The 23,933-nt window shown below is 42.1% G+C and overlaps 3 protein-coding genes across 4 annotated transcripts; 2 read left to right on the top strand and 1 right to left on the bottom strand.

Annotated features, from left to right (window-relative positions):
* The first annotated feature begins 305 nt into the window (after positions 1-305).
* On the top strand, positions 306-2,591 carry LOC120019825 (elongation of very long chain fatty acids protein 1-like). Its single transcript, XM_038963238.1, has 7 exons — positions 306-366; positions 519-709; positions 865-945; positions 1,122-1,178; positions 1,340-1,445; positions 1,949-2,085; positions 2,247-2,591. Exons 1-7 carry the CDS (start codon positions 306-308, stop codon positions 2,589-2,591), a joined length of 978 nt encoding a protein of 325 aa, XP_038819166.1.
* An 11,186-nt stretch (positions 2,592-13,777) lies between these two features.
* On the bottom strand, positions 13,778-18,911 carry LOC120019982 (cell division cycle protein 20 homolog). 2 transcript variants are annotated; one of them, XM_038963397.1, is made up of 11 exons: positions 18,845-18,911; positions 18,324-18,546; positions 18,015-18,163; positions 17,836-17,932; positions 17,626-17,751; positions 16,599-16,795; positions 16,367-16,461; positions 15,252-15,486; positions 14,948-15,073; positions 14,618-14,735; positions 13,778-14,065 (listed from the first exon to the last, which is right to left on the bottom strand). In XM_038963397.1, exons 2-11 carry the CDS (start codon positions 18,520-18,522, stop codon positions 13,887-13,889), a joined length of 1,521 nt encoding a protein of 506 aa, XP_038819325.1. In that variant the 5' UTR covers positions 18,523-18,546; positions 18,845-18,911; the 3' UTR covers positions 13,778-13,886. The 2 variants fall into 2 exon arrangements, with proteins under 2 accessions (XP_038819325.1, XP_038819324.1); XM_038963396.1 differs by having other exon boundaries at positions 18,781-18,885.
* A 246-nt stretch (positions 18,912-19,157) lies between these two features.
* On the top strand, positions 19,158-23,709 carry LOC120020321 (tRNA selenocysteine 1-associated protein 1-like). Its single transcript, XM_038963897.1, has 9 exons — positions 19,158-19,427; positions 20,140-20,237; positions 20,631-20,730; positions 21,189-21,241; positions 21,442-21,573; positions 22,041-22,160; positions 22,329-22,575; positions 22,722-22,767; positions 22,942-23,709. Exons 1-9 carry the CDS (start codon positions 19,392-19,394, stop codon positions 23,082-23,084), a joined length of 975 nt encoding a protein of 324 aa, XP_038819825.1. The 5' UTR covers positions 19,158-19,391; the 3' UTR covers positions 23,085-23,709.
* The last annotated feature ends 224 nt before the right edge of the window (positions 23,710-23,933 follow it).

Raw genomic sequence — 23,933 nt, forward strand, 5'->3', positions numbered from 1 at the left:
TTTGTTTTGTTTGTCTATCAGATAGATAGTCAGTCATCAAAGCAGAGCCTCCGGTTCAGATATATGATGGGCCTGTGCAGCTGTCTCTGTTTGTTTAGTAGGGGAGGCAGTGACACTAGGCTGCTATGTTCATTACCATATGTCTCTGTGTACTATAAGCCTAAGGACACACCAATGCATTCCATGTAGGCATAAAAGCATTACCTGCTATTATCACCACCCACTGTCTTTTCAACCAAATTGTATTTTTGTCTATTTTAAGGGTTTTTTGATCAACTGAATAAAGAAGGAAAGAGGCCATCAAAATGCTGCTAGAACTGGGATCCAATATTATGTCGTTGTATGAGTATGTATTGCAGAGAACGGGTGAGTGCTTTCTCTAAAATTCATATTTTTTTTTTTTTTTTTTAAATGAATTAAATACATTTGATGATTTGCAGTTTGTAGATGATGAACATGTTGTACCAGGCTATGTGTGTAACCTGTATTGTTGTCTTTGATAAATTCCTTATCCTCAGACCACCGGTTGTTGCCCTACCCGTTGATGCGGACCCCCTTCCAGATGACCAGCATCCTGTTGGGCTATGTATTCTTCTCGCTGTACGCAGGGCCTCGCCTGATGGTACACCGCAAGCCCTATCACCTCAAAACGGCCATGATCGTCTATAACTTCAGCATGGTGTTCCTGAACGCCTTCCTTGTCTATGAGGTGAGCAAAGCAGTTGTTCAGCAGAATTTAAGCTCTTCAAAGAACCTTGTTGTGAATACAGACTACTCTAGTTACGATTATTTTATTTTTTATTTATTTTAACAGCTTTTATGAATGTATGATATGACAGCCAGTTCTGTGCTTTGCCATTGCAGTTCCTGATGTCAGGATGGGGCACCACCTTTACCTGGAGATGTGACCTTTGTGACTACTCAAGCAGCCCACAGGCTCTAAGGGTAAGCTTTATTTATGAGAGAATCTGCTTTGCATCTCATGAGATGCCATCCATGTTTTCATTCAATTAAAATGTTTTATATTATACATTTAAACATGCATAGCTATTTTAATAGGTCATATGATATTATTTGATGCCATCTATTTATTCTCTGTACTTTTCTCTCCTTTTTGTTAGATGGTTCGAGTGGCTTGGTGGTTTTACTTCTCTAAATTCATCGAGCTTCTGGACACAGTAAGAATGTTTTTTTTCTATTAAAACATGTTTGTGAATAAAAAAAATGGGCATGAACTGTCCTTTGACATAAGCATAATTCTGACTTTGTCTTTCTGACACACATGGAGATTTTAGAATTTGTTTGCTTAGAGTAACTTAAACTCTTGTCTGCTTTGCAGTTATTCTTTGTTCTGCGTAAGAAACACAGCCAGATTACATTTCTTCATGTCTTCCATCACTCCTTCATGCCCTTCACGTGGTGGTGGGGCATGACCATCGCTCCTGGTAATCTTGACCTCATCATCCCCATGCAGTGTGCTTACAGTCGCTCATATAACCTGTTTAACTTTAGAGTAGTTAACTGTGGGGGGGGGGGGTTTGTTGTTCAATAAACCTTTTAACCACAAAAGGAACATTCTACAATGTTACCAGGGAATAAGAAGCTTAACAAAATGATTTAGGAACAACATGTATTTTGTTATGCCCCTGTGACTATTCAGAATCTCTGAATGGGGCTCTCGAGTGGCGCAGTGGTCTAATGCACTGCTTCTCAGTGCTTAGAGGCGTCACTACAGACACCCTGGTTTGAATCCAGGCTGTATCACAACTGGCCGTGATTGGGAGTCCCATAGGGGGGCGCACAATTGGCCCAGCGTCGTCCGGGTTTCGCCAGTGTAGGCCGTCATTGTAAATAAGAATTTGTTCTAAACTGACTTGCCTAGTTAAATAAAGGGTCAATTAAAAAATAAATAAATAATAATATGCCTGTCATTGTGAATCTCCAGCAGGGGGAATGAGCTCGTTCCATGCCATGGTCAACGCATGTGTCCACGTCATCATGTACACCTACTACGGCCTGTCTGCTGCAGGACCTCGCTTCCAGAAATACCTCTGGTGGAAGAAGTACATGACCGCAATCCAGCTGGTGGGTGTTCTTTCTTAATGATGTACAATTGGGGAAAAAACTGTTAAACAGAAGCATTGATTTGTGTATAGCTGCCGGTGTTACTGTTGTGAATTGGTGACTCGCGCGCCATCTACAGACGACACATCATTAATATGTTCTCCCTTATATTTCTTCTTTAGATCCAGTTTGTGCTGATCTCACTTCACATCTCTCAATACTACTTCATGGAGAAGTGTGACTTTCAGGTGCCCATGTTTATTCACCTCATCTGGATGTACGGAACCTTCTTCTTCGTACTCTTCTCTAACTTCTGGATTCAGGCCTACATAAAGGGTAAACGGCTGCCAACAGTAACCAAGGAGGCGAAGCTCAAGCAGAATGGCGTTACTAATGGTCATACCAACGGCATTACCATTGGCAACATTTCCGGGGTGCCCAACGGCAAACAAGTGGAGAATGGCAATGGGACAACAGCGCACCGTGTCAACGGCCATAACCAACTAGGCAAAGTGAAGGAAGTCTAGCTTTGTCATTTTGGACGGGGAAACATAACTGTCTGAAGGAGCCTCCAAAATGCCAAAGATTTCAAAACAATGCTACTCTTTCACATGTTAGCTACTGATCACTTTCCTCAAATGTATATTTTTATATTTATTTACACTGCTTTTGGGATATGAATGGCGTAATGGATTTACCAGTTGGGCCCTACTTGACACACTGTTCATGTTTGAGTGGTTGAGGGAACTACTAACTGTAGATCACACTGTATGAAGAGGTATTCATCGTCACTATTATTCACCTCAAACCCAGTTTTGAAATGACCAATGAAAGCCCACTCTTGGACTTTTACTTCTTGTTTGGCTGGCATGACTCCTGTGTTGCTTGAACATATTGTAGTTTCCACTGAAAGGACTGGAACATGCTTGTAAATGGCTTACCCAGTTCTCTTTCAAAGAGATGGGATTTGTATTGATGTCCATCATGGTTTTGTTTTTTGGTGCTGTTTATATTTAACTTTTTGAAATAAAACACATTTTAAGTAAGGCTGAGTCATTAAACATACTTACCTTGAGGCACATAAGGCATCCACAATCGAATACATCAGCCGATGTCACAAAGTGCTATACAGAAACTCAGCCTAAAACCCCAAACAATGCAGATGTAGAAGCACGGTGGCTTGGAAAAACTCCATAGAAAGGCAGGAACCTAGGAAGAAACCTAGAGAGGAACCAGGCTCTGAGGGGTGGCCAGTCCTCTTCTGGCTGTGCCGGGTGGAGATTATAACAGTACATGGCCAAGATGTTCAAATGTTCTTAGATGACCAGCAGGGTAAAATAATTATAATCACAGTGGTTGTCGAGGGTGCAACAGGTCAGCACCTCAGGAGTAAATGTCAGTTGGCATTTCATAGCCGATCATTCAGAGTTAGAGACAGCAGGTGCGGTAGAGAGAGAGAGTCGAATACAGCAGGTCCGGGACAAGGTAGCACCACTGGTGAACAGGTCAGGGTTCCATAGCCACAGGCAGAACAGTTGAAACTGGAGCAGCAGCAGGTGGACTGGGGACAGCAAGAAGTCATCAGGCCAGGTAGTCCTGAGGCATGGTCCTAGGGCTCGGGTCCTCCGAGAGAAAAGAGAGTTAAGAGGGAGCATACTTAAATTCACACAGGACACCGGATAAGACAGGAGAAATACTCCAAATATAACAGACTGATCCTAGCCCCCCGACACAAACTATTGCAGCATAAATACTGGAGGCTGACACTGTGGCCCCATCCGACGATACCCCCGGACAGGGCCAACCAGGCAGGATATAACGCCACCCACTTTGACAAAGCACAGCCCCCACACCACTAGAGCAATATCTTCAAACCACCAACTTACTAGCCTGAGACAAGGCTGAGTATAGCCCATGAAGATCTCCCCCACGACACGAACCCGAGGGGGGCGCCAACCCGGACAAAAGATCCCGTCAGTGACTCAACCCACTCAAGTGACGCACCCCTCCTAGGGACAGCATGAAAGAGCACCAGTAAGCCAGTGACTCAGCCCCCGTAATAGGATTAGAGGCAGAGAATCCCAGTGGAGAGAGGGGAACCGGCCAGGCAGACAGCAAGGGTGGTTCATCGCTCCAATGCTTTTCCGTTCACCTTCACACTCCTGGGCCAAACTACACTCAATCATAGGACCTACTGAAGAGATGAGTTTTCAATAAAGACTTAATAAAGGTCGAGACCGAGTCTGCATCTCTCACATGGATAGGCAGACCATTGCATAAAAATGGAGCTCTAAGGGAGAAAGCCTTGCATCCAGCTGTTTGCTTAGAAATTCTAGGGACAATCAGGAGGCCTGTGTCTTGTGACAGTAGCGTATGTGTAGGTATGTACAGCAGGACCAAATCGAAAAGATAGGTAGGAGCAAGCCCATGTAATGCTTTGTAGGTTAGCAGTAAAACCTTGAAATCAGCCCTAGCCTTAACAGGAAGCCAGTGTAGAGGCTAGCACTGGAGTAATATGATAAAATTTTGGGGATCTAGTCAAGATTCTAGCAGCCGTGTTTAGCACTAACTGAAGTTTATTTAGTGCTTTATTCGGGTAGCTGGAAAGTAGAGCATTGCAGTAGTCTGATCTAGAAGTGACAAAAGCATGTTTACATTTTTCTGCATCATTTTTGGACAGGAAGTTTCAGATTTTTGCAATGTTATGTAGACGGAAAAAAGCTTCGCAGCTTTATTTGAGACGACTGTACAACCATCAAGATTAATTGTCAGATCCAACAGAAGATCTGTTTGTTTTTGGGACCAAGAACTAGCATCTCTGTTTTGTTTGAGTTTAAAAGTAAAAAAATTGCCACCATCCACTTCTTATGTCTGAAACACAGGCTTCCAGGGAGGGCAAATTTGGAGCTTCATCATGTTTCATCGAAATGTACAGCTGTGTATCATCCGCATAGCAGGGAAAGTTAACACTATGGTTCCCGAACCACATCACCAAGAGGTAAAATATATAGTGAAAACAATAGTGGTCCTAAAACGGAGCCATGAGGAACACAGAAATTTACAGTTAAGGACAAACCATCCACAGAGACAAACTGATATCTTTCCGACAGATAAGATCTAAACCAGGCCAGAACTTGTCCATGTAGACCAATTTGGGTTTCCAACCTCTCCAAAAGAATGTGGTGATCGAGGGGCGCTAGAGAGCTGCTATGGAGTAGACGTGCTTTGCTAGAGCTCCGCTCAATTTTGAAACAAATTAGTATTTATCTTAACCTCTCACAACCTATAACTTCAAACAAATATGACAAAGGGGAAAGGCACCAAGAAAGGGGGCGCTAAACAAGATAATTGGAATGAGATAGACAACGAACCAATTTCAACGTCGCCGTCCCACGAGGAGCTAGCTGAAGAGGCTAGCTTCCAAGAGTTCCCCACAGATCCTACTCAAAGTGACATACTGGCTGCCATAAACGCACTAAGCAAGAAGGTGGACACAAGGTTGGCTGATATCTCAAAGAGTATTGGGACTTTGGCCGAAACTGTGAAGGCAACTAAGAGAAGGGTGCACGAGGTTGAGCAGACGACAGTCGATCACGAGGCCAGACTACAGGACATAGAGAAACAGTGCGCAACGTTCAAAAATGACAACAAAACCCTGAAGGCCCGACTGGAAATGCTCGAGTCGCATTCAAGACGCCAGAACATCCGAATATGTGGGATCCAGGAGGACACTGAGAAAGGGAAACCCACTGAATTTGTCTCGGAGCTGATACCGGCATTGCTGGGGAGTGAACACTTCAAAACGGCCATCCTGATCGACCGCGCACACAGATCACAGGCAACGAAGCCGGCCAAGGGCGGGCCACCAAGGCCATTCATTGTAAGGCTGCACTATCCCCACACCAGGGATCTCATCCTCAAGCTGGCTAGTCAAAAGTTCCCCCTTAACTACAACGGAGCCAGGGTGTCTTTCTACCCAGATCTTACCTTGGAGGTGAGGAACCAACGGAAAGAGTATGATGAGGTACGCAACAAATGCAGGGCGGCCAACATCCGATATGGATTCCTCTTCCCAGCCCGGTTTAAGGTGACAGTCGAGGGATCAACACGTACGTTTGACAACGCAAAAGAGGCCGATCTGTTCTTGACAAGCAAGCTCCCCGGCTGAGGATACAGAACGGCTGTGCCAGCCGGCTAAATGGCCAAATACAGGCCAGGAATGTGTTTGAATTGAATTTCCGGCCTATGTCTTTTCGATCAGAAGATCAGAAATTGGGACTTATAGGATAGGTGAGATGTTGTGGCTAATATAGCATTGTTTGGCATGTCATGTTTTGGCGCCACTCACCCCCTAACGTGAGAGTTAAGTTAAGTGTTATTTAATATTAGTTTATATGCGGAGCATCTATAGACGACGAGTTAGTTCAAGCTGTATGTCTAGACACCCTAAGGTTTGTGTGTTAGCCAAGGAGTGCTTCGTTTGGGGAAGTCACTCAGTAAAGGGATGGGAGGGGGGATGGGGTCTGTGTTTTATGTTCACGTTTATTAATACAGGTGGCATGACAAGCTCCCGTACGGCGGGACGTTTTTCTTCTGGGTTTTGTATGACAGCAGCAATTTGCTTTAAAATAAGAAATGCCACATAGTGACCGAGCACAGAGTAGACCAGGTGGAATAAAGATAGTCAGCTGGAACTGTAATGGATTAGGGCATGTCGTGAAACGAGCTAAGGTTTTTTCTCATCTTAAATCACTGGGTGCTGACATAGTGCTTCTTCAAGAAACTCATATTAAACGCTCGGCGCAGGCCAAGCTACGAGTCAGCTGGATCGGTCAGATATACCAGTCTAACTTTGATACAAAAGCGAGAGGGGTAGCAATCCTGATAAGGAAAAACATTCCTTTTGTTTACTCAACCTCGATTTCAGATCCTAATGGTCGGTATATTATTGTGGCTGGTACACTGAATTCAAAACCAATAACCTTGGTCAATTTATATGGACCCAATTTCGATGATCCATTATTTTTTCAAAGGGTATTTAAGGCCATACCAAATATCTCGGATACAAGTGTTATTGTTGGAGGTGACTTTAACTGTACGTTAGATCCTCTTTTAGATAAACAGCTATCAAGGTCACTTCAACAATCAAATGCCAGTGTCTGTCTAAATACATTGATGACAAACCTTAACATTGTCGATATTTGGAGACTGACGCACCCAACAGACAGGGATTATTCTTTCTTTTCATCAGTTCATAAATCATATTCCAGAATTGACTATTTCTTGTTGGACTCCAAACTAATTTCAGCAGCTGAGTCGGTTACCTATCACCCCATTCTAATTACGGACCACTCTCCTCTGTCCATGGTGCTGAAACTCGACAATATGTCGACAGGTCGGCGACCGTGGCGCTTAGACGCATACCTGTTGAAAGATGAGGCTTTTTGTCAGTATTTGAAGGAGCAGATTTCCTTTTTCCTCAGAACTAACGACACGGGGGATGTTGACGACTCCACCCTTTGGGAATCTCTAAAGGCTGTGATTAGAGGTTACATTATTTCTTATACATCAGAGAGGAAGAAACGTGCCAATACTAGGCTGAGAGAAATTGAAAGAGAGTTAGGGGAACAGGAGAACGTTTTTAGGACAAATTCCTCATATACAGTCCTTGAGAAGATCACAAAGTTAAAATATGAATACAATACCATCCTTTCGAAACGGGTGGGCTCTTTACTTGCTAGAACGCAACAAAGTTATTTTGAACTGGGGGACAAACCACATAAATTATTAGCAAGACAGCTAAGGCATGTACAGGCATCTAGAGCTATTCACAAAATAAAAGACAAGAAGGGTAAAATAGTAACAGATCCGCAGGACATTAATAAATGCTTTGCGCAGTTTTACTCAGAGCTATACCAATCAAAATGCGATGCTACTGATCCACAAACTATGGAACGCTTTCTCGCTGAATGTGAACTTCCTAAACTAGACAGGGGGGCAGCTGCTGCACTCGATGCAGGGATAACCTTAGAGGAAATTAACACAGCGATAGCACAATTTCCAAACAGCAAGGCCCCTGGGCCCGATGGATATGTAATAGCATTCTATAAGAAGTACTGCGCTAGTCTATCTCCACTTATGTTGCGAATGTTTCAACAATGAAAAGAAAATGCCAAACTCCCGCAAACACTGTATGAGGCTACAATAGCCCTGATCTTGAAAAAAGATAGAGATTCTGTGGAGATGTCGTCGTATCGCCCCGTGTCGTTACTCCCCATAGAAAACAAGGTGTTGACAAAGATATTAGCAAACCGATTGAAAAAATATATTTCCGACATCATACACCCTGACCAGACAGGTTTTATCCCGGGCCGACATATATACTACAATTTGAGACGCCTTTTCAACGTAATGTATCATGATCATAAAGTTGAGGCAGTGGTAATGGCTCTTGATGCAGAGAAGGCGTTTGATCAGATTGAGTGGAAGTATATGATGTCGGTTCTGGAGCATTTTGGGTTTGGAAAGGAATTTATTAATTGGATAAGAATTATTTATGCACACCCAATGGCCTCCGTGGTGACCAATCAGGAAATGTCGCAGTCATTCCGCCTGTTCAAGGGGTGCCGACAGGGGTGCCCTATTTCGCCTGCTCTCTTCGCTATAGCCATGGAACCCCTTGCTACTCGCATTCGGGCATGTCCCGATATAGCTTCTGTTAAAATAAAAGACACACAGCACAAAATTTCCCTATATGCAGACGATGTTCTTTTGTTTTTGTCCAAGCCTAAAACTTCTATTCCACCCTTACTTAACTTGATAAACACATTCGGCTCCTTCTCTGGCTACAAGATAAACTGGCAAAAAAGTGAGTTGATGTCAATATCACGGCCTGTGGATATGCAATTTCTGCAATCTACCCCGTTTAGAACAGTGAGGGACAAGTTCACAAGCCTTGGCATTGTAGTGACAAGAGACCTTGATCAGCTATTGAAAGCGAATTGGGACATGAAAATATATCAGCTTAAACAAAATATAGATTTTTGGAAAACTCTGCCTATTTCCTTGGTTGGTCGTATAAACGCTATTAAAATGGTTGTCCTACCCAGGTTTCTTTACCTCTTCCAATGTCTACCCAATTTCATACCACAAAGCTATTTTAAGAAACTGGATTCAATAGTAACTCCATTTTTATGGGATAACAAGGCAGCCAGAATTGCAAAGAAGCATTTATGCAAGTACAAGATAGAGGGGGGCTTTGGCCTTCCTCACTTCAAACTGTATTATTGGGCTGCTAATCTGAACATTGTGTCTTTCTGGAGGGAAAGTTTACCTGCGATGAGACAGAAGGATATGCCTTCATGGCTTTTGATTGAGCAGGCCTCCTGTCAACGTTCCTCACTCCCTGCACTTGTTAATAGCCCATCATATGTGAAAAAAGCCACTTATGACTCCAATCCAGTCATTTGTCATACGCTTAGGATCTGGAAACAGATTAGGGATTTTCTTAACATACCCACTGTTTACATAGACAGCCCGATTAGCCTGAATCATGCTTTCCACCCTGCATTGGATGATGTGGTGTTTTCACAGTGGAGGGAGAAGGGGCTCACAACAATTGGTAATCTATACATAGATGGTCAGTTAGCTTCATTTCAACAACTACAGGCAAAGTTCAACATGCCAACAACACATTTTTTCAGATACCTCCAAATCAGGAATTTCTTAAGGACACATATCCCACAGTATGGCATGAAGCCAAATAGTCCTACATTAGATAGCTTGATCCTTGTCAAACCCCATTCAAAAGGGTCGGTCTCTAGACTGTATGATGTGCTACAGGCCCAAATAGAGGTATCCACAGACACCATTAAAAGGGCTTGGGAACAAGAACTTGGTTCAGAAATCTCAAATGAGGACTGGATAGAAGCTCTCAGGAATATAAACCACAGTTCAGTGAATGCCAGACACAACCTTGTACAGTTTAAGGTGATTCACAGGTTACACTACTCAAAAGTAAAACTGCATAAAATATTCCCGGACACCTCACCACTGTGTGAGAGGTGCAAGCAGGAGGAGGGGACGTTGACCCACTTATTCTGGACATGCCCTAAATTACATGCTTACTGGGCTCTCATTTTTTATTACTTATCTAAGGCCTTTGATAGAGTTCTAGCCCCAGACCCATTGATCGCTCTGTTTGGTACAGTTGATGGGAATAACCAGGAAGGGAAAGCTGTCTCTCTTTGTACTCTATTAGCCAAAAGGCTCATATTGCAATTTTGGAAATTGGAGACTGTACCTACCTTTGAAATGTGGTTACGGGATTTAGGGAATGTAATACATATGGAAAATATTCGATACAACACCTCCAATAGAAGTCCATTGTTTTACAAAATATGGCAGCCGATACTGGATAAATGGTCTAGTCCCGCTTCATAACTGGGCTGACGATCTGCTGCTACTCTGTGCTGTACTACACTCAATATTTATTTTTGGCTTAACTACACTGCTTGTAATGACTATATGCTGTCTTCTTATACATGTACCACCTAATAGGATTTTGTTTTATTTTGTGTATGTGTGAGTTAACTTTTGTTTTGTCCTCTAAAGTGGCCATCCCATTCAATTGTACAATGAATGTCATTGTTTGTATTGCTGTCTTTTTTACTTTATTTTTATTGGAAAATAATAAACATATTATTAAAAAAAAAAAAGAATGTGGTGATCGATGGTATCAAAAGCAGCACTAAGGTCTAGGAGCACGAGGACAGATGCAGAGCCTCGGTCTGATGCCGTTAAAAGGTCATTTACCACCTTCACGAGTGCAGTCTCAGTGTTATGATGGGGTCTAAAACCAGACTGAAACATTTCGTATACATTGTCTTCAGCAAAGCAGTGAGTTGCTGTGCAACAGCTTTTCAAAACATGAGGAATGGGAGATTCGATATAGGCCGATAGTTTTTTTATATTTTCTGGGTCAAGGTTTGGCTTTTTCAAGAGAGGTGTTATTACTGCCACTTTTAGTGAGTTTGGTACACATCCGGTGGATAGGGAGCTGTTTATTATGTTCAACATAGGAGGGCCAAGCACAGGAAGCAGCTCCTTCAGTAGTTTAGTTGGAATAGGGTCCAGTATGCAGCTTGAAGGTTTAGAGGCCATGACTATTTTCATCAGTGTCAAGAGATATAGTTTTAAAAAACTTGAGTGTCTCCCTTGACCCTAGGTGCTGGCAGTGTTGTGCAGATTCAGAACAACTGAGCTTCAGAGGAATACGCAGATCTAAAGAGGAGTCTGTAATTTGCTTTCTTATGATCATGATCTTTTCGTCAAAGAAGTTAATGAATTTATCACTGCTGAAGTGAAAGCCATCCTCTCTTGGGGAATGCTGCTTTTTATTTAGATTTGCGACAGTATAAAAAATAAATGTTGATTGTTCTTATTCCCCTCAATTAAGTTGGAAAAATAGGATGATCGAGCAGTGGTGTAGCGCCATTTCTGTTCCATATTTCTGGAAGATTGCTTCAGTGCTCTGGTATTTTCTGTATACCAGGGAGCTAGTTTCTTATGACAAATGTTTTTTTGTTTTTAGGGGTGTGACTGCATCTAGGGTATTAGCAAGGTTAAATTTAGTTCCTCAGTTAGGTGGTTAACCGATTTTTGTACTCTGACGTCCTTGGGTAGGTGTAGGGAGTCTGGAAGGGCATCTAGGAATCTTTGGGTTGTCCGAGAATTTATAGCATGGCTTTTGATGATCCTTGGTTGGGGTCTGAGCAGATTATTTGTTGCGATTGCAAACGTAATAAAATGGTGGTCGGATAGTCCAGGATTATGAGGAAAAACATTAAGATCCACAATATTTATTCCACGGGACAAAACTAGGTCCAGAGTATGACTGTGGCAGTGAGTAGGTCCGGAGACATGGACAAAACCCACTGAGTCGATGATGGCTCTGAAATCCTTTTGGAGTGGGTCTGTGGACTTTTCCATGTGAATATTAAAGTCACCAAAAATTAGAATATTATCTGCCATGACTACACGATCCGATAGGATTTCAGTGAGAAACGCTGTATACGGCCCAGGAGGCCTGTAAACAGTAGCTATAAAAGGTGATTGAGTAGGCTGCATAGATTTCATGACTAGATGCTCAAAAGATGAAAATGCAGTCTTTTTTTTGTAAATTGAAATTTGCTATCGTAAATGTTAGCAACACCTCCACCTTTGCTGGATGTGCTTGTAACCGATGTGAAATGGCTAGCTAGTTAGCGGTGGTGCGCGCTAATAGCGTTTCAATCGGTGACGTCACTCGCTCTGAGACCTTGAAGTAGTTGTTCCCCTTGCTCTGCAAGGGCCACGGCTTTTGTGGAGCGATGGGTAACGATACTTCGAGGGTGACTGTTGTCTGTGTGCAGAGGGTCCCTGGTTTGAGCCCAGGTAGAGGCGGAAGCTATACTGTTACACACGGGGGATATGGTCACTAGTGTAACCAGGAGAGGCCTCATTTAACACAGTAAATTCATCAGGCTTAAGCCATGTTTGTCAGGCCAATCACATCAAGATTATGATCAGTGATTAGTTAATTGACTAACTGTCTTGAAACTGAGGGATCTAACATTAAGTAGCACCATTTTGAGATGTCACAATCTCTTTCAATAATGACAGGAATGGAGGTCTTTATTCCAGTGAGATTGCTAGAGCGAACACCGCCATGTTTAGTTTTGACTAACCTAGATCGAGGCAGACAGTCTCAATTGGGATAGCTGAGCTGACTACACTGACTGCTAGTGGCAGACTCCACTAAGTTGGCAGGCTGGCTAACAGCCTGCTACCTGGCCTGCACTCTCATTTTGGAGCTAGAGCCCTGTATCTGGTCTGCAGCAGCATTCTTGATAAGGCTCCCCCAGGTCAGGCCACTCTTTTTATTGTTCTCCATGCATCTTTTGGGTGTTCTGGCACATCCCAGCCATTGCCATCTTTTCCTTACCATCAGGGTCAAGGGTGTTGCATTTTTGGCTTTCATAAAGGAGCAGATCAAACCAAAGCGTTCTGAACATTAGTCATACATGCCTCATTTTAGGCATTCATCCAACAAGCTTACTATTGTAGAACACCATCCCGGCCTCTGGCCAGGTTTAGAACAGTTAGCTAGAGGGAGGTTAGCTGGGACACAATTTTAGAATATCTTAATTCCTGCAGAAGTGCTTCTCAGAAACCTACCGATCAACAATCTTGTACTCTGCAGAATGTCTTACTGGAAAGCGCCCACTGGTTTTCCAGGTAGTCTTTACTGTGGTCACACTGCTAGTTTCAGAAGATTGTTGTTCCTGAGCTGTTAACACTTCCAGGCATTGTGATATCTGTACATGACGTAGACCCCACCCCTTCTGGCTGGACAATATCAAGTCAAGCACTTCAGAAAACACCATTCTTGATTAAAGAGCCATTTATGAATAAGACCACTTTCAACTAGCACATCACCAATAAACTCCCAGGAGTACTGTACTTCAAAATAATGTTAACCATGGAAATATGAATCAAAAGCAGAAACTAGTATGGGTTTCAGCAAAGAAAGAAACCTCAGTTTAACATTGACCGAGGGCCCGAACAGTATTTCACTACATTCTACCCAGGTTATAATACTTGAAGATTTTCTTAAGTGGAAAATCAGATTTGTAATCAAGTGCCATGGCTGCAAAATATTCAAACGCAAAGAAAATGTAAAAGTGGCAATCTTTATTTTACAGTGAATAAACATTTTGTACATTAGTAAAGAATTAGGAGTTGATCAATAACTAAATTGAGCACAACACATAAAAGGTTAATTATCGGATAGATTGGTGAATGCTGCTGCTGGTGGACTTCACCATCCTCTCTTTGGCCTTCTTCTTGACTGGATCCAGCTCAAAGCTCTTCCAGAGGCGGACAGTTTCATCACCGGCTACAGTGGCAATAGTCGAGCAGTCTGGACTCATGGTAATGTTCAAGACCCTGCCCTCATGACCTGGGGGGGGGGGAATTAAAAAGTTTGAGATTTCAGTTTTGAACTTTGACCCCAGAATGGCTCCAGTTCGAAACATGTGCTATTTTACTTTCAATTTTGTACACCAGCTTCATGAAGCTGAAAAAAATATACTTTTTGGTTATGGAAGAGATTTCACAGCAGTTTAGATTATTCTTTACACTATACCTGCTTGTTTTGTCAAACTGAAATTAAGCAAACTAATAGAATTTTAGGAACCAAGAAAAGGCAGAGCGATTTCAGCATAGCACATCTTTAAGCATGCATCATTATTGAGATGGATTGGGAGGTGTACATGCCCAAAATGCTTCAGCATTGACATTAAGCAAATTAATGCTACAGTTTAGTTTAAATTAGGATTATGTTTACCCAGTTAAGGAAACTGGGGCGAGGGACATTATCCATCAGGCTCTTTGATGCTTTTATAGCTTCAGGCAACAAAAATGGTCCTTGTCAACTGATCCATCAATGACAAACTTAACAGCTCTGTGTAAAGTTATTATAAGTCAAAATAATTTCAGGCCAGTCACTCACCATTGAGCTCGGCCACTTTAGTCAAGGAGGGATACTTCCAGATGACTACGTTGTCGTGGGCATATCCGTGGCCGGAGACCAATTCCTTGTAGTTTGGCGCAAACTTCAAAGAGGACACCTGTAAGGCAGATTTGACCACCAGTCAATGTCTGATCGTATGGCATTGCAGTTATGGAATGTAAACTTATTTAAAAAGTGACCGGTATGCAAATATTCATGCTGCTATGACTGAGCAGCAGGGCCTTGGAGGTGTAATATCATCCAGCACAAAATTGAATGAGACTTCAGAACTCAGACAATCCCACTAGGGATCAAGATGGGTGCAGTTACCTGAGACTGAGTGTCCAGGGCACTGATGCAAGAGCCACTGGTGACGTTCCAGATGCGGATGTGACGGTCACTGGTGCCCCCTCCAGACGCAAGAATGTTAGGTTGCCATGGGCACCAGGCCAAAGCCTAAGGAATTTCAGTAAGAAACAATCATTACGGTTGGGCATGTCTCTTTACAGTGAGTGGACTTTAATGTGCATCAAATTGTGGCCTTTTATTCAATCCCAACGCCATCCTTCAATAAAACATGGTAGTTTAGCACGTCGCACCAAGAATTACATTTAGTTCAAAAATGTTTGCTTACCTTGACTGCACCTTGGTGCTCATTGAAGCCGTGAACAGCATTGCTGCCTTGGCCGCTGCCCTCCTGCACACCTGGCCACACGTACACAAGGTTGTCGTTTCCACCGCTGGCCAGGTATCTTCCATCAGGGGACCACTCCAGCCCACACACCTCCTGAGAGTGTCCGGACAGGGTGAAGATGTGGTGGTCTGCTACCCTTACATCATGGTGGTGGATGTGACCAGATCTGGAGCCACTGGAAAAAATAAATCATAAGACGGCTAATAAAAACACCAAATCAAAACATTCTGGACACAAGTATAACAAAAAAAGATCCTGGAGGGACTGACTTAAGCCCTTGGCAGACTGTACATGAGATTCCATCTTTTACATTTTGTCACGTGACACTGATGTTACCAAATTAAAATCTTTATCAACCTGTCCAGATGTACAATTTGCTTCAGTTCTGGCGTCACAGTCTGATTGGCATGCGAGGCTTCATCAACTGCAGTGGTGCATTTGATCTGAGCATGTGCCAGCACCAGCAGTGCAAGCCTCACTATGCTTATGCGCTAGTATATTGAATTCAGAAAAACTGAAAGTATGCATTGTAGAAAGTTTTCAAATAAAATAAATCAAATAGGCTTCCTCAAAATAGCATGGTCGCTGTGGTAGAACATTATTTTGATTGGGATTATAATAAGTGCACAATCACCATCAGGTAGACTGAATTCAGATGTGTCACGTAAATAAGACTATTAGGGAAATTGTTCTTGAACTATTACAATAACCTGACTATTCACAATAATCATATTGTGTGCATACTCTGTACCGGCAGTGTTCCTAGTCGACAGTCGCTGGGATCGGCTCGTAATACAAGCCACACTGCACGATAAAGCCCCCCCCAAAAAATTGGACACGGCTAGAACGTCGAGGGGTCTACGACCGCATGTAGCGGTACTCAAAGCAACAGACCCATGTCACACTGAACGAGCCAAGACGTACCACAATCATTTACGATCTAAGAATTTGCCCACAACGTGAACATTGTCTGGGACAGCAAAATCACAGCAAAAGCATTAAGTGGGACTGACTATTCATACAGTTGTTTTTTCCCCCCAGACATGAATCTTTACCTGGAAAGAATGTGATTGTTCCAACTCAGGCTGCCAACTCTGGCAGTGTGGCTGGCCATGCTGCGTAGACGCTTCTGGTTCTCCACATCCCACAACTAGGGACAAAGACAAATTCAGGTGATATGTATATATATAAAAAAAAGCATAAAATCATTCTTTAACACCACAAAATTGCATTGGAAGCCAAATTCAGTTAGATGAGTGCTGGGTAGGTTCACGGCAGACAGTTTACCTGAACTTTGCAGTCACTGGTACCAATGGCAAGGAAGTTGCCCTCCTTGATCCATGACACAGAGCAAATGTAGTCCTCCTCCCGCTCCATCTTCATCAGTAGGACGATGTCACCCTGGGTGGCGTCCCACAGATAAACACTGTTGTGAAGGGCAACTGCTAGAAGGTTCCGACTGCTCCAGTCAAGTAGGTTCAGATCTGTGTGAACAGACGGAGGTAAATGGAGCTTTTTAACAAAGTAAATTGTCAAAGAATGCTCATCTCCACCCTGAGTGAATTAAGATGAGTTTGAAGACAAAAGGACAAGATACACTTGATGTGGCCCATTAGTCACTTAGTGCAAATCTCCCATTGAAATCTAGGACCTCTTCTCCTCTCTATACACCAAGTCACTCAGCTCCGTCATATCAACCTGGCAGATATCTCAGCTTGGATGTCAGCCAACCACCTCAAGCTTAACCTCGACAGGACGGAGCTGCTCTTCCTGCAGGGAAAGGCCTACCTCACCATCAGTTGTCACCTCCAGTGTGTCCCCCCAGAGCGCAAAAAACCTTGGCCGGACCCTGAACAACACCCGTTCTCTGCCAACATTAAAGCAGTGACTCGCTCCTGCAAGTTCATGCTCTACAACATCGTAGAGTACGACCCTATCTCACCAGAAGCGGCGCAGCTTCCACCTCAAGCTAGGACAGCAGCTTCCCTGTCCATCTTCCAAAAACATCCAAAACCCTATCTCTTCAAAGAGTATCTGAAGTAATCACACACCTCCACCCCCCCCTCTGGATAAGAGCAGCTGCTAAATGACTAAAATGTAAAACAGTATGATTTATGCATCACGGCAGGCGCATGTTACACCCACATCTAGGATTACTTCCCAGGTACGTTACTGGACATTTACTGTGTTAGGAGACTGTCGTAATTTTGAAGTTCCGGAGCATCTTTGACCAACACCCCTAGGTTAAGTCAAGCGGTACCTGCTCCTCAGACAGGTTATTAGACATTTGTAGTACTGTATTGGCAGGACTCACAGAAATCATTTCGGAGTTCAGGAGCGTCTAAGATTCTGTCAGGCACTGATGGTATGTATCGGTTCTTTTTGGTGGAGACTGGGGTAGGAATCTGACTGTAGAGAACTTTTAGGTTATTCTGGTAACCTGCAAAGAAAAGAGAATTGGACACTAGATTCTGATAGCAAGCAACTGACATCAAGTCACAATCATTCCCAACAGTAGGCCTACCTTCTGGAGCATTCAAGGGTTTTCCTCCCAGATGCAAGATCTTTGCCTCCTCAATGTCATATCCATTGAGTGTAACAGACCATGCTTTCTGGTTCTCCTACAATGACAAATTTGCCTGTGTTTAGCTACAATACAACATACCAACAAATGTGATTGGAAATGTTAGAGAAAAGACTCACTGATGTTGTTGCTGAGGGGTTTGTGTCCATGGGCTCATTTTCCTTTGAGAGCAGGAAGCTTGCCACATCCATCTGTTTGTTGTTTCTAGTGGGAATGAAACGGTCACCACCTGCCTTGGAAGGTGTGCACTGTGTCTTTCCATTTTTACCTGAGCAAGAGAGAAGGGCAGACTAGTAATAGAACCCTTGGTGAAACAGATTGGTAACAGTGCCACACCCATAGACAGTTGAAAAAGACTACCTACGTACACAGAAGCAAGTACTGTAGAGCAAGATTCAACATGAAAAACAAAAATAATAGCTAGTCACCTGGTGTTTTACTGGGCGTCTTGGACAGACTAAGAGATCGGTTTCCGGATTTGCCAGGTGATAGAGCGCTGGTGTTGGCACAGCTGGTCGACATCGACGAACTGGCTTTTCTCTGCCACCTCGCCATGGGCGCGTTTGTGATCGGCATATCCAGCTTCAGAATGCTGTGAATGTCGTTGTCGAATCCAAATTGAGCCATGTCTGAATCTTCCTTTCGGACTCCCTACAGGGTAACGTTGCAAGAATAGAACCAAGTAGTTTATAAATTACACTAACAAAAGCGTATATTTGGTTAACTAAACGTGCATGTTAGCTAACCTTAGAAAACGAATTCACTGACGCTATAATTGAACAGCTAACGTTAGCCAGCAAACTTGCTGGCTTTCTCCGTCATTTATTATTTACATTTCATGCAACAAAACCTAAAAGTAGGTGTTAACAAACGTGAGCTACTTACTCCAAATTAATTCCACACGTAAAAATGTACTTTTAGAACTACTGGAAGGGAAAAATCAACTCACAAACTTCACTGAACCGTTTTCCTTTCTGCCGCAGCTCAGGTTTAAAATTTCAACATCCAATGACGAACTTTCTTTAAATTACTAAATGCGCTGTCGTGATTGGTTTGTTCAAAAGATTTGGGAGGTTACCATGGAAGCGGAATAGCATCCGTTACTATGATTGGTGGAAAATGTATCCGTTGCCCTCCTGAATAATCAATGCCGAAAGAAAATATCGTCACACTTTCGAAGGACGGATAGAATCCACATCGCCCCCTAGCGAAAATAATGTACAAACCACTGGCACTGAGTTTTATGTTTTTGTTAACACTGATCTATAGTCAATCATTTTGAAGTCGCCTACTTAATCAAATGCGGAAATGAATTCAAGATGTGTCCATTCTTGCAAGTCCATTTATTTAACTTACCGAATTTCCGGAGGCGTGGTCTTCACCATCTTTGATTTCAGTAGCACCATTTTCGGGAGGAAGCGCTATCAATTTATAAAACTTAACTAGTAGCTACATATTCGTGTTTGTAGGATACCCCCCGAAAATAAACCACCAATATGTTCAACAGGATGACAAGCCTTTGGATGGGTGATGTACGTTCGCTCTGTTTTAATCCTCTTGTTACTAACTGACTGAAGGCAAACGTTTTAGCCAGCTACTTTAGCTACAGGAGACTAGCTATCTAGTAACGTTAGGTAGCTACACCAGTAACGTTATCTAGCTTGCTAACGTCAGCTAGCTAAGTTCCCCAATTGTTGTGAAGTGTATAATCTGTATGGTTATGTGGACGTTCATTTAAAAACAGGATAAGATATACAGCCAGTGATGTATTAGCTACCGAATTAAAATGTGTAAACTTCTCAAAAGTAATGTTCCCGATCCCGACAGTTTAGCTAGCTCGCTGCCCTGTCTGGGCCTAGTAGTAGAGCGCCTAATAATATCAGAGTTTCTAAACCTGTCTCCTGAGCCCAGGCAGACATTTGGGTAAACATTTGGGTTGTCACGAGTTATCATAACTGACTAAACTCCACTCCATGGTGAAGGAAGTGTCTGACGAATTGAATTACGTTCAACAAATGTTTGGTCGTCACTAGTTACCACAGCCACAAAGTCATAATTATAGCAACATTTTAAACCTAACTTTAACCACACTGCTAACATTATGCCTAACCTAATTAGGCCTTCTCTCACTATTCTCTATTTCCTGGCTTGTACTGTAGCCAGCTTTATATTTCATGGATATGAATGGGATATTTGCAAGTGTATATCTTACAGACAGATAACTCTACACAATCTTTTTCATAGCTGGACCCATACATGGATGAGAATTTCATCAAACAAGCCTTCAGCACTATGGGCGAGACGGCGTATGGTGTTAAGATCATTACCCACAGAGTAACAGGGTATGTTCATCACACCTCTGTGTAATGTAGTCAAGTAATGCCATGTGTTTAGCATGTGTTTCCTTGTTTGAAAATAGTCCACACTATTTTATCTAGGCTATATATCAAGCAACTACTTTCTCAAATTAGAATCAGTCAGTAATTAAAATACATAGTGAGTAATTGAACCCCTATCAGCTACAATGCCAGGCTACCCTAACCTTAAATGGCTGTTGTTCTAGAACCTCCTGTTGTCATTTTAGGGAAGTACTTGGTTTACTTATCACAGAGCTGTGAATTGATACTGTAATTCCAAAATGCAATATTTATTACCCCACATTGGGTGTTTCTGTCCCGTTTCTAAAATGTTGTAGTATCACACTGTTGGCACTAATACAATCTCTTGTTCTACAGTGGTTCAGCGGGCTATTGCTTTGTGGAAATGGCAGACGAAACCAGCGTTGACCGATGCGTTCACCAACTGAATGGGAAGCTAGTTCCTGGATCAAATCCGGTGAGCACTCATCATAAGCTTGACATTTCTAAAATTCAAAGTTCATTTGAACAACTTACTGATGATGTGTTAGCGGACAACCACCCTCTAGTTTTAGTTTCAAATGTGTTGTTGATAGCGGAGCTTCGCTAGCATTGGCCTCCACCTTAATTTGAGGTTGATGGAACGGAATACAGTATCTCAGATTTACATTACTGCAAAGTTACTGAGCTCCGTATTCTTCCTGATGAAGGTGGTTGAGGCTGTTTGTAAGTTGACTTTGTTTAAAGCTGGTGAATAAACTCTGTTAGGAACTAACTGACGAATGGAATAAAGCCTGTTCTGGGTGGTGGAGGTATGTAAACCAAATAAAATGTTATTCTCTAATAATATACTCTTTATTTTCCAGCAATATATGTCCTTACTACACGCGTTTGTCTTTGAAGGTGCTTGACTGCTTGTTCTTTCTTCCTGTACAGCCCAGAAAGTTTAAGTTAAACTATGCAACTTACGGGAAACGGCCAGAGGCTGGGTAAGCTGTTTTACTTTCTTCCTCATTTGATGCATGATTCTGTTGTTGGAACCCACAGTAACTTGTTTATCATGTACACTGTTCTGTGTGATATTTTCTATCTCCAGAAAAAAGATTGTGCGAAAGAAACCGCTAGATGGTATGGTGTTGGTTCACCTTCGTAATCCCTCTCTCTGTGTCTGTCTTTCATGCAACCTCAGCCCGGAATTTTCCGTTTTTGTGGGAGATCTGTCTTCAGAGGTGGACGACTACCAGCTTCATCAGTTCTTCTTGAAGAAGTACCCTTCCTGCAAAGGAGGCAAAGTGGTCTCTGATCAGTATGGTAACTCCAGGTATGTGTGCTGAACAGACTTATACATTCATGTTATTTGGTGAGGCTAGTTATGCACCACCTGCTTTTGAACACAATTTGAATTAATCTGACATTTCATTACATTTAAATTCTTTGTAAAAGCTCATGACGTTTTAACAATAGATTCTTATTACATTGGATTGTGTGTGTATATATACTAGTGTGTTGGGTATCTTCACCACTGTTTACCACTGGTATATTTCCCCCAAAATACTGGAAAAGTTTGTTTCTGACATTTATGCTAAAACTATTGTTTTCCCCATGTAGGGTAAGCAAGAGCAACTCACAATTGAAGTGATGCTACTTCATATTAAAAGTAAAACAACAAGTTTCAGTTCTACCATACCATTTTTGTTTTTCGAATTAATTACGTATTTGATTAGCATGATACGGCGAGTTCGGACAGAATGTGTGCTCAGGGTTTTAGCATTTTGCTTGCTCTCGCAGAGGTTATGGCTTCATCAAGTTTGAAGATGAGAACGAACAGAAGAAAGCCATCGATGAGTGTCAGAATGCTTCAGGCCTGGGGACGAAACCAATCAGGATCAGCATAGCTGTGAACAAGAGGTATGCTTCTAATCTTCTGAAATAAGTGTATAAATTATACTGTATTAGGGTCGATTAGTGTCATGCTGGTCTGTCTTTGTTGAAAGTTGATATACTATGTGTGATTGTCCTCCTAACTTAACATCCACTGCACCCAACATACATTTTTCCTGTTTCCTTACTTTTTAGCCATAAAATGAACAGCTATAACAACCAGAACCACAACTCCTACCACAACAATTACCAACAGCCATACTATCAACAACCCAACCAGAACTACTACCCTCAGTGGGGCTATGACCAGTACAACAGCTACAACTATGGTGGGTACGGTCCCTACGGGGGGTACCCCCCTCCAGGCCCCCATGGGATGATGGGACCCCCACCTCCCATCGGCATGCCCCCCATGCCCACAGACATGCAGACTTCCTCAGATGTAAGGCTTCCTTACAAGCTCCTGGGATCTTTCCTCATAATTTCCCATAACCTGTCCCTTAATCTAATGAAATCTGTCTAAAAATGGTTTTCATGCTAACAGGTGTTTACAATGATTAATATATGTTGTCTTGTTTTTCACATTAGCAAACACAGGAGTCCACAGATGAGCCTGAAGAAGAGGCAGCAGAAGGTAACTCTTCGCTATACTTTCACATGCACTAAAGGAAAATGTAATGTGCTGCAGATATAAGGTCTTTCTTGTTCTTCCTTTTAAATGTATTGTAACTGCCTGACTCGGTTGCATTCAAATCCCTTGGTTTCTTGACTTATTTACTCTTCTTCATTCCCCTCTCTTCCCTGCCAGAACCCAATCCTCACCTGGATGTGGATGCACTGAACAAAGAATACATGGAGAGGAGTGAGGAGCTCTATGATTCACTAATGAACTGTCACTGGCAGCCACTGGATACCATCACTTCAAAAATCCCTCACTTTTCCACTTCCTGATCTGTTTTAACTTGTCCTATGAATTTAGTATGAAGTGTATTTTCTCCAAAAGAGCAGTCACAGAAAATGTCAGCGTTGTTTAAAAAAAAAAAGAATCACCAGTAGAGACACATTATGTTTCTGAGCTACATTATTGGCCATTTGTATATATTGTCCATGTCCTTCTGTCTTTGTTTTTGCCTATTTTTTTTCTGTCTCTAGATTATTATAATTATTTGTTTTTTTTTTAATGTTTTTTTTAGACGAAACTTGATTCTTCCATTTAAATTTGATTATATCAAGTAATCAATGTTCGTCATCTCCCAGACACTTTGTTTGCATTTCACACTGTTTTGGGTACCATCTTGTCTTCAGAAAGAAAATGTAAAGAAATGTTGGTGTAAGTCTATTTTTCAAAAATGATTAACTTACAAGCTTAAATGTATTTCAAAAGCTTGCATCACACCTTTACTTTAGCTTAATCTGTGGGGTTCTTAAAAAATAAAAATAAAAACTACCTGTCATTTTCATGTTATATCAACTTGTCTATTTGTCTTAGACTTGTAATTCATGTCCGCTTTTTTTTGTGCCTGTAGCTTTTGGAATAATTGTATTATTAAAGCTGACTTGGAGGGGAAAAAAACAAGATGTTGAAGTTATGTTTAAGTACAGTAGTAAACTATGTGTTTTCCAATTATAATTTGACACGGAAAAGTGGTGCTTATGCAAAGTTTAACATTTTCATTCAACACATTTGGTCTGGTTTGAATAAAATCACAATTCATTTATTTTCCTTACCTACAGTTGAAGTCGGAAGTTTACATACACCATAGCCAAGTACATTTAAACTCAGTTTTTCACAATTCCCAA

Source organism: Salvelinus namaycush, chromosome 25 (genome assembly GCF_016432855.1).
Source record: "Salvelinus namaycush isolate Seneca chromosome 25, SaNama_1.0, whole genome shotgun sequence".
Taxonomy (NCBI): Eukaryota; Metazoa; Chordata; class Actinopteri; order Salmoniformes; family Salmonidae; genus Salvelinus; species Salvelinus namaycush.

What these genes read in the sequence shown, in the direction of transcription:
- LOC120020321 (XM_038963897.1), top strand. Translation starts at nt 19,392, where the DNA reads ATGTTCAACAGGATGACAAGCCTTTGGATGGGTGAT. An exon ending in CAAGCCTTTGGATGGGTGAT is followed by an intron (nt 19,428 to 20,139) that starts GTACGTTCGCTC and finishes TCTTTTTCATAG; the next exon opens with CTGGACCCATACATGGATGA. An exon ending in TGAAGAAGAGGCAGCAGAAG is followed by an intron (nt 22,768 to 22,941) that starts GTAACTCTTCGC and finishes CTTCCCTGCCAG; the next exon opens with AACCCAATCCTCACCTGGAT.
- LOC120019825 (XM_038963238.1), top strand. Translation starts at nt 306, where the DNA reads ATGCTGCTAGAACTGGGATCCAATATTATGTCGTTGTATGAGTATGTA. An exon ending in ACGCCTTCCTTGTCTATGAG is followed by an intron (nt 710 to 864) that starts GTGAGCAAAGCA and finishes TTGCCATTGCAG; the next exon opens with TTCCTGATGTCAGGATGGGG. An exon ending in GGGCATGACCATCGCTCCTG is followed by an intron (nt 1,446 to 1,948) that starts GTAATCTTGACC and finishes AATCTCCAGCAG; the next exon opens with GGGGAATGAGCTCGTTCCAT.
- LOC120019982 (XM_038963397.1), bottom strand. Translation starts at nt 18,522, where the DNA reads ATGGCTCAATTTGGATTCGACAACGACATTCACAGCATTCTGAAGCTG. An exon ending in GACGCCCAGTAAAACACCAG is followed by an intron (nt 18,164 to 18,323) that starts GTGACTAGCTAT and finishes TCTCTTGCTCAG; the next exon opens with GTAAAAATGGAAAGACACAG. An exon ending in AACAATCACATTCTTTCCAG is followed by an intron (nt 15,487 to 16,366) that starts GTAAAGATTCAT and finishes TATTTTTTCCAG; the next exon opens with TGGCTCCAGATCTGGTCACA.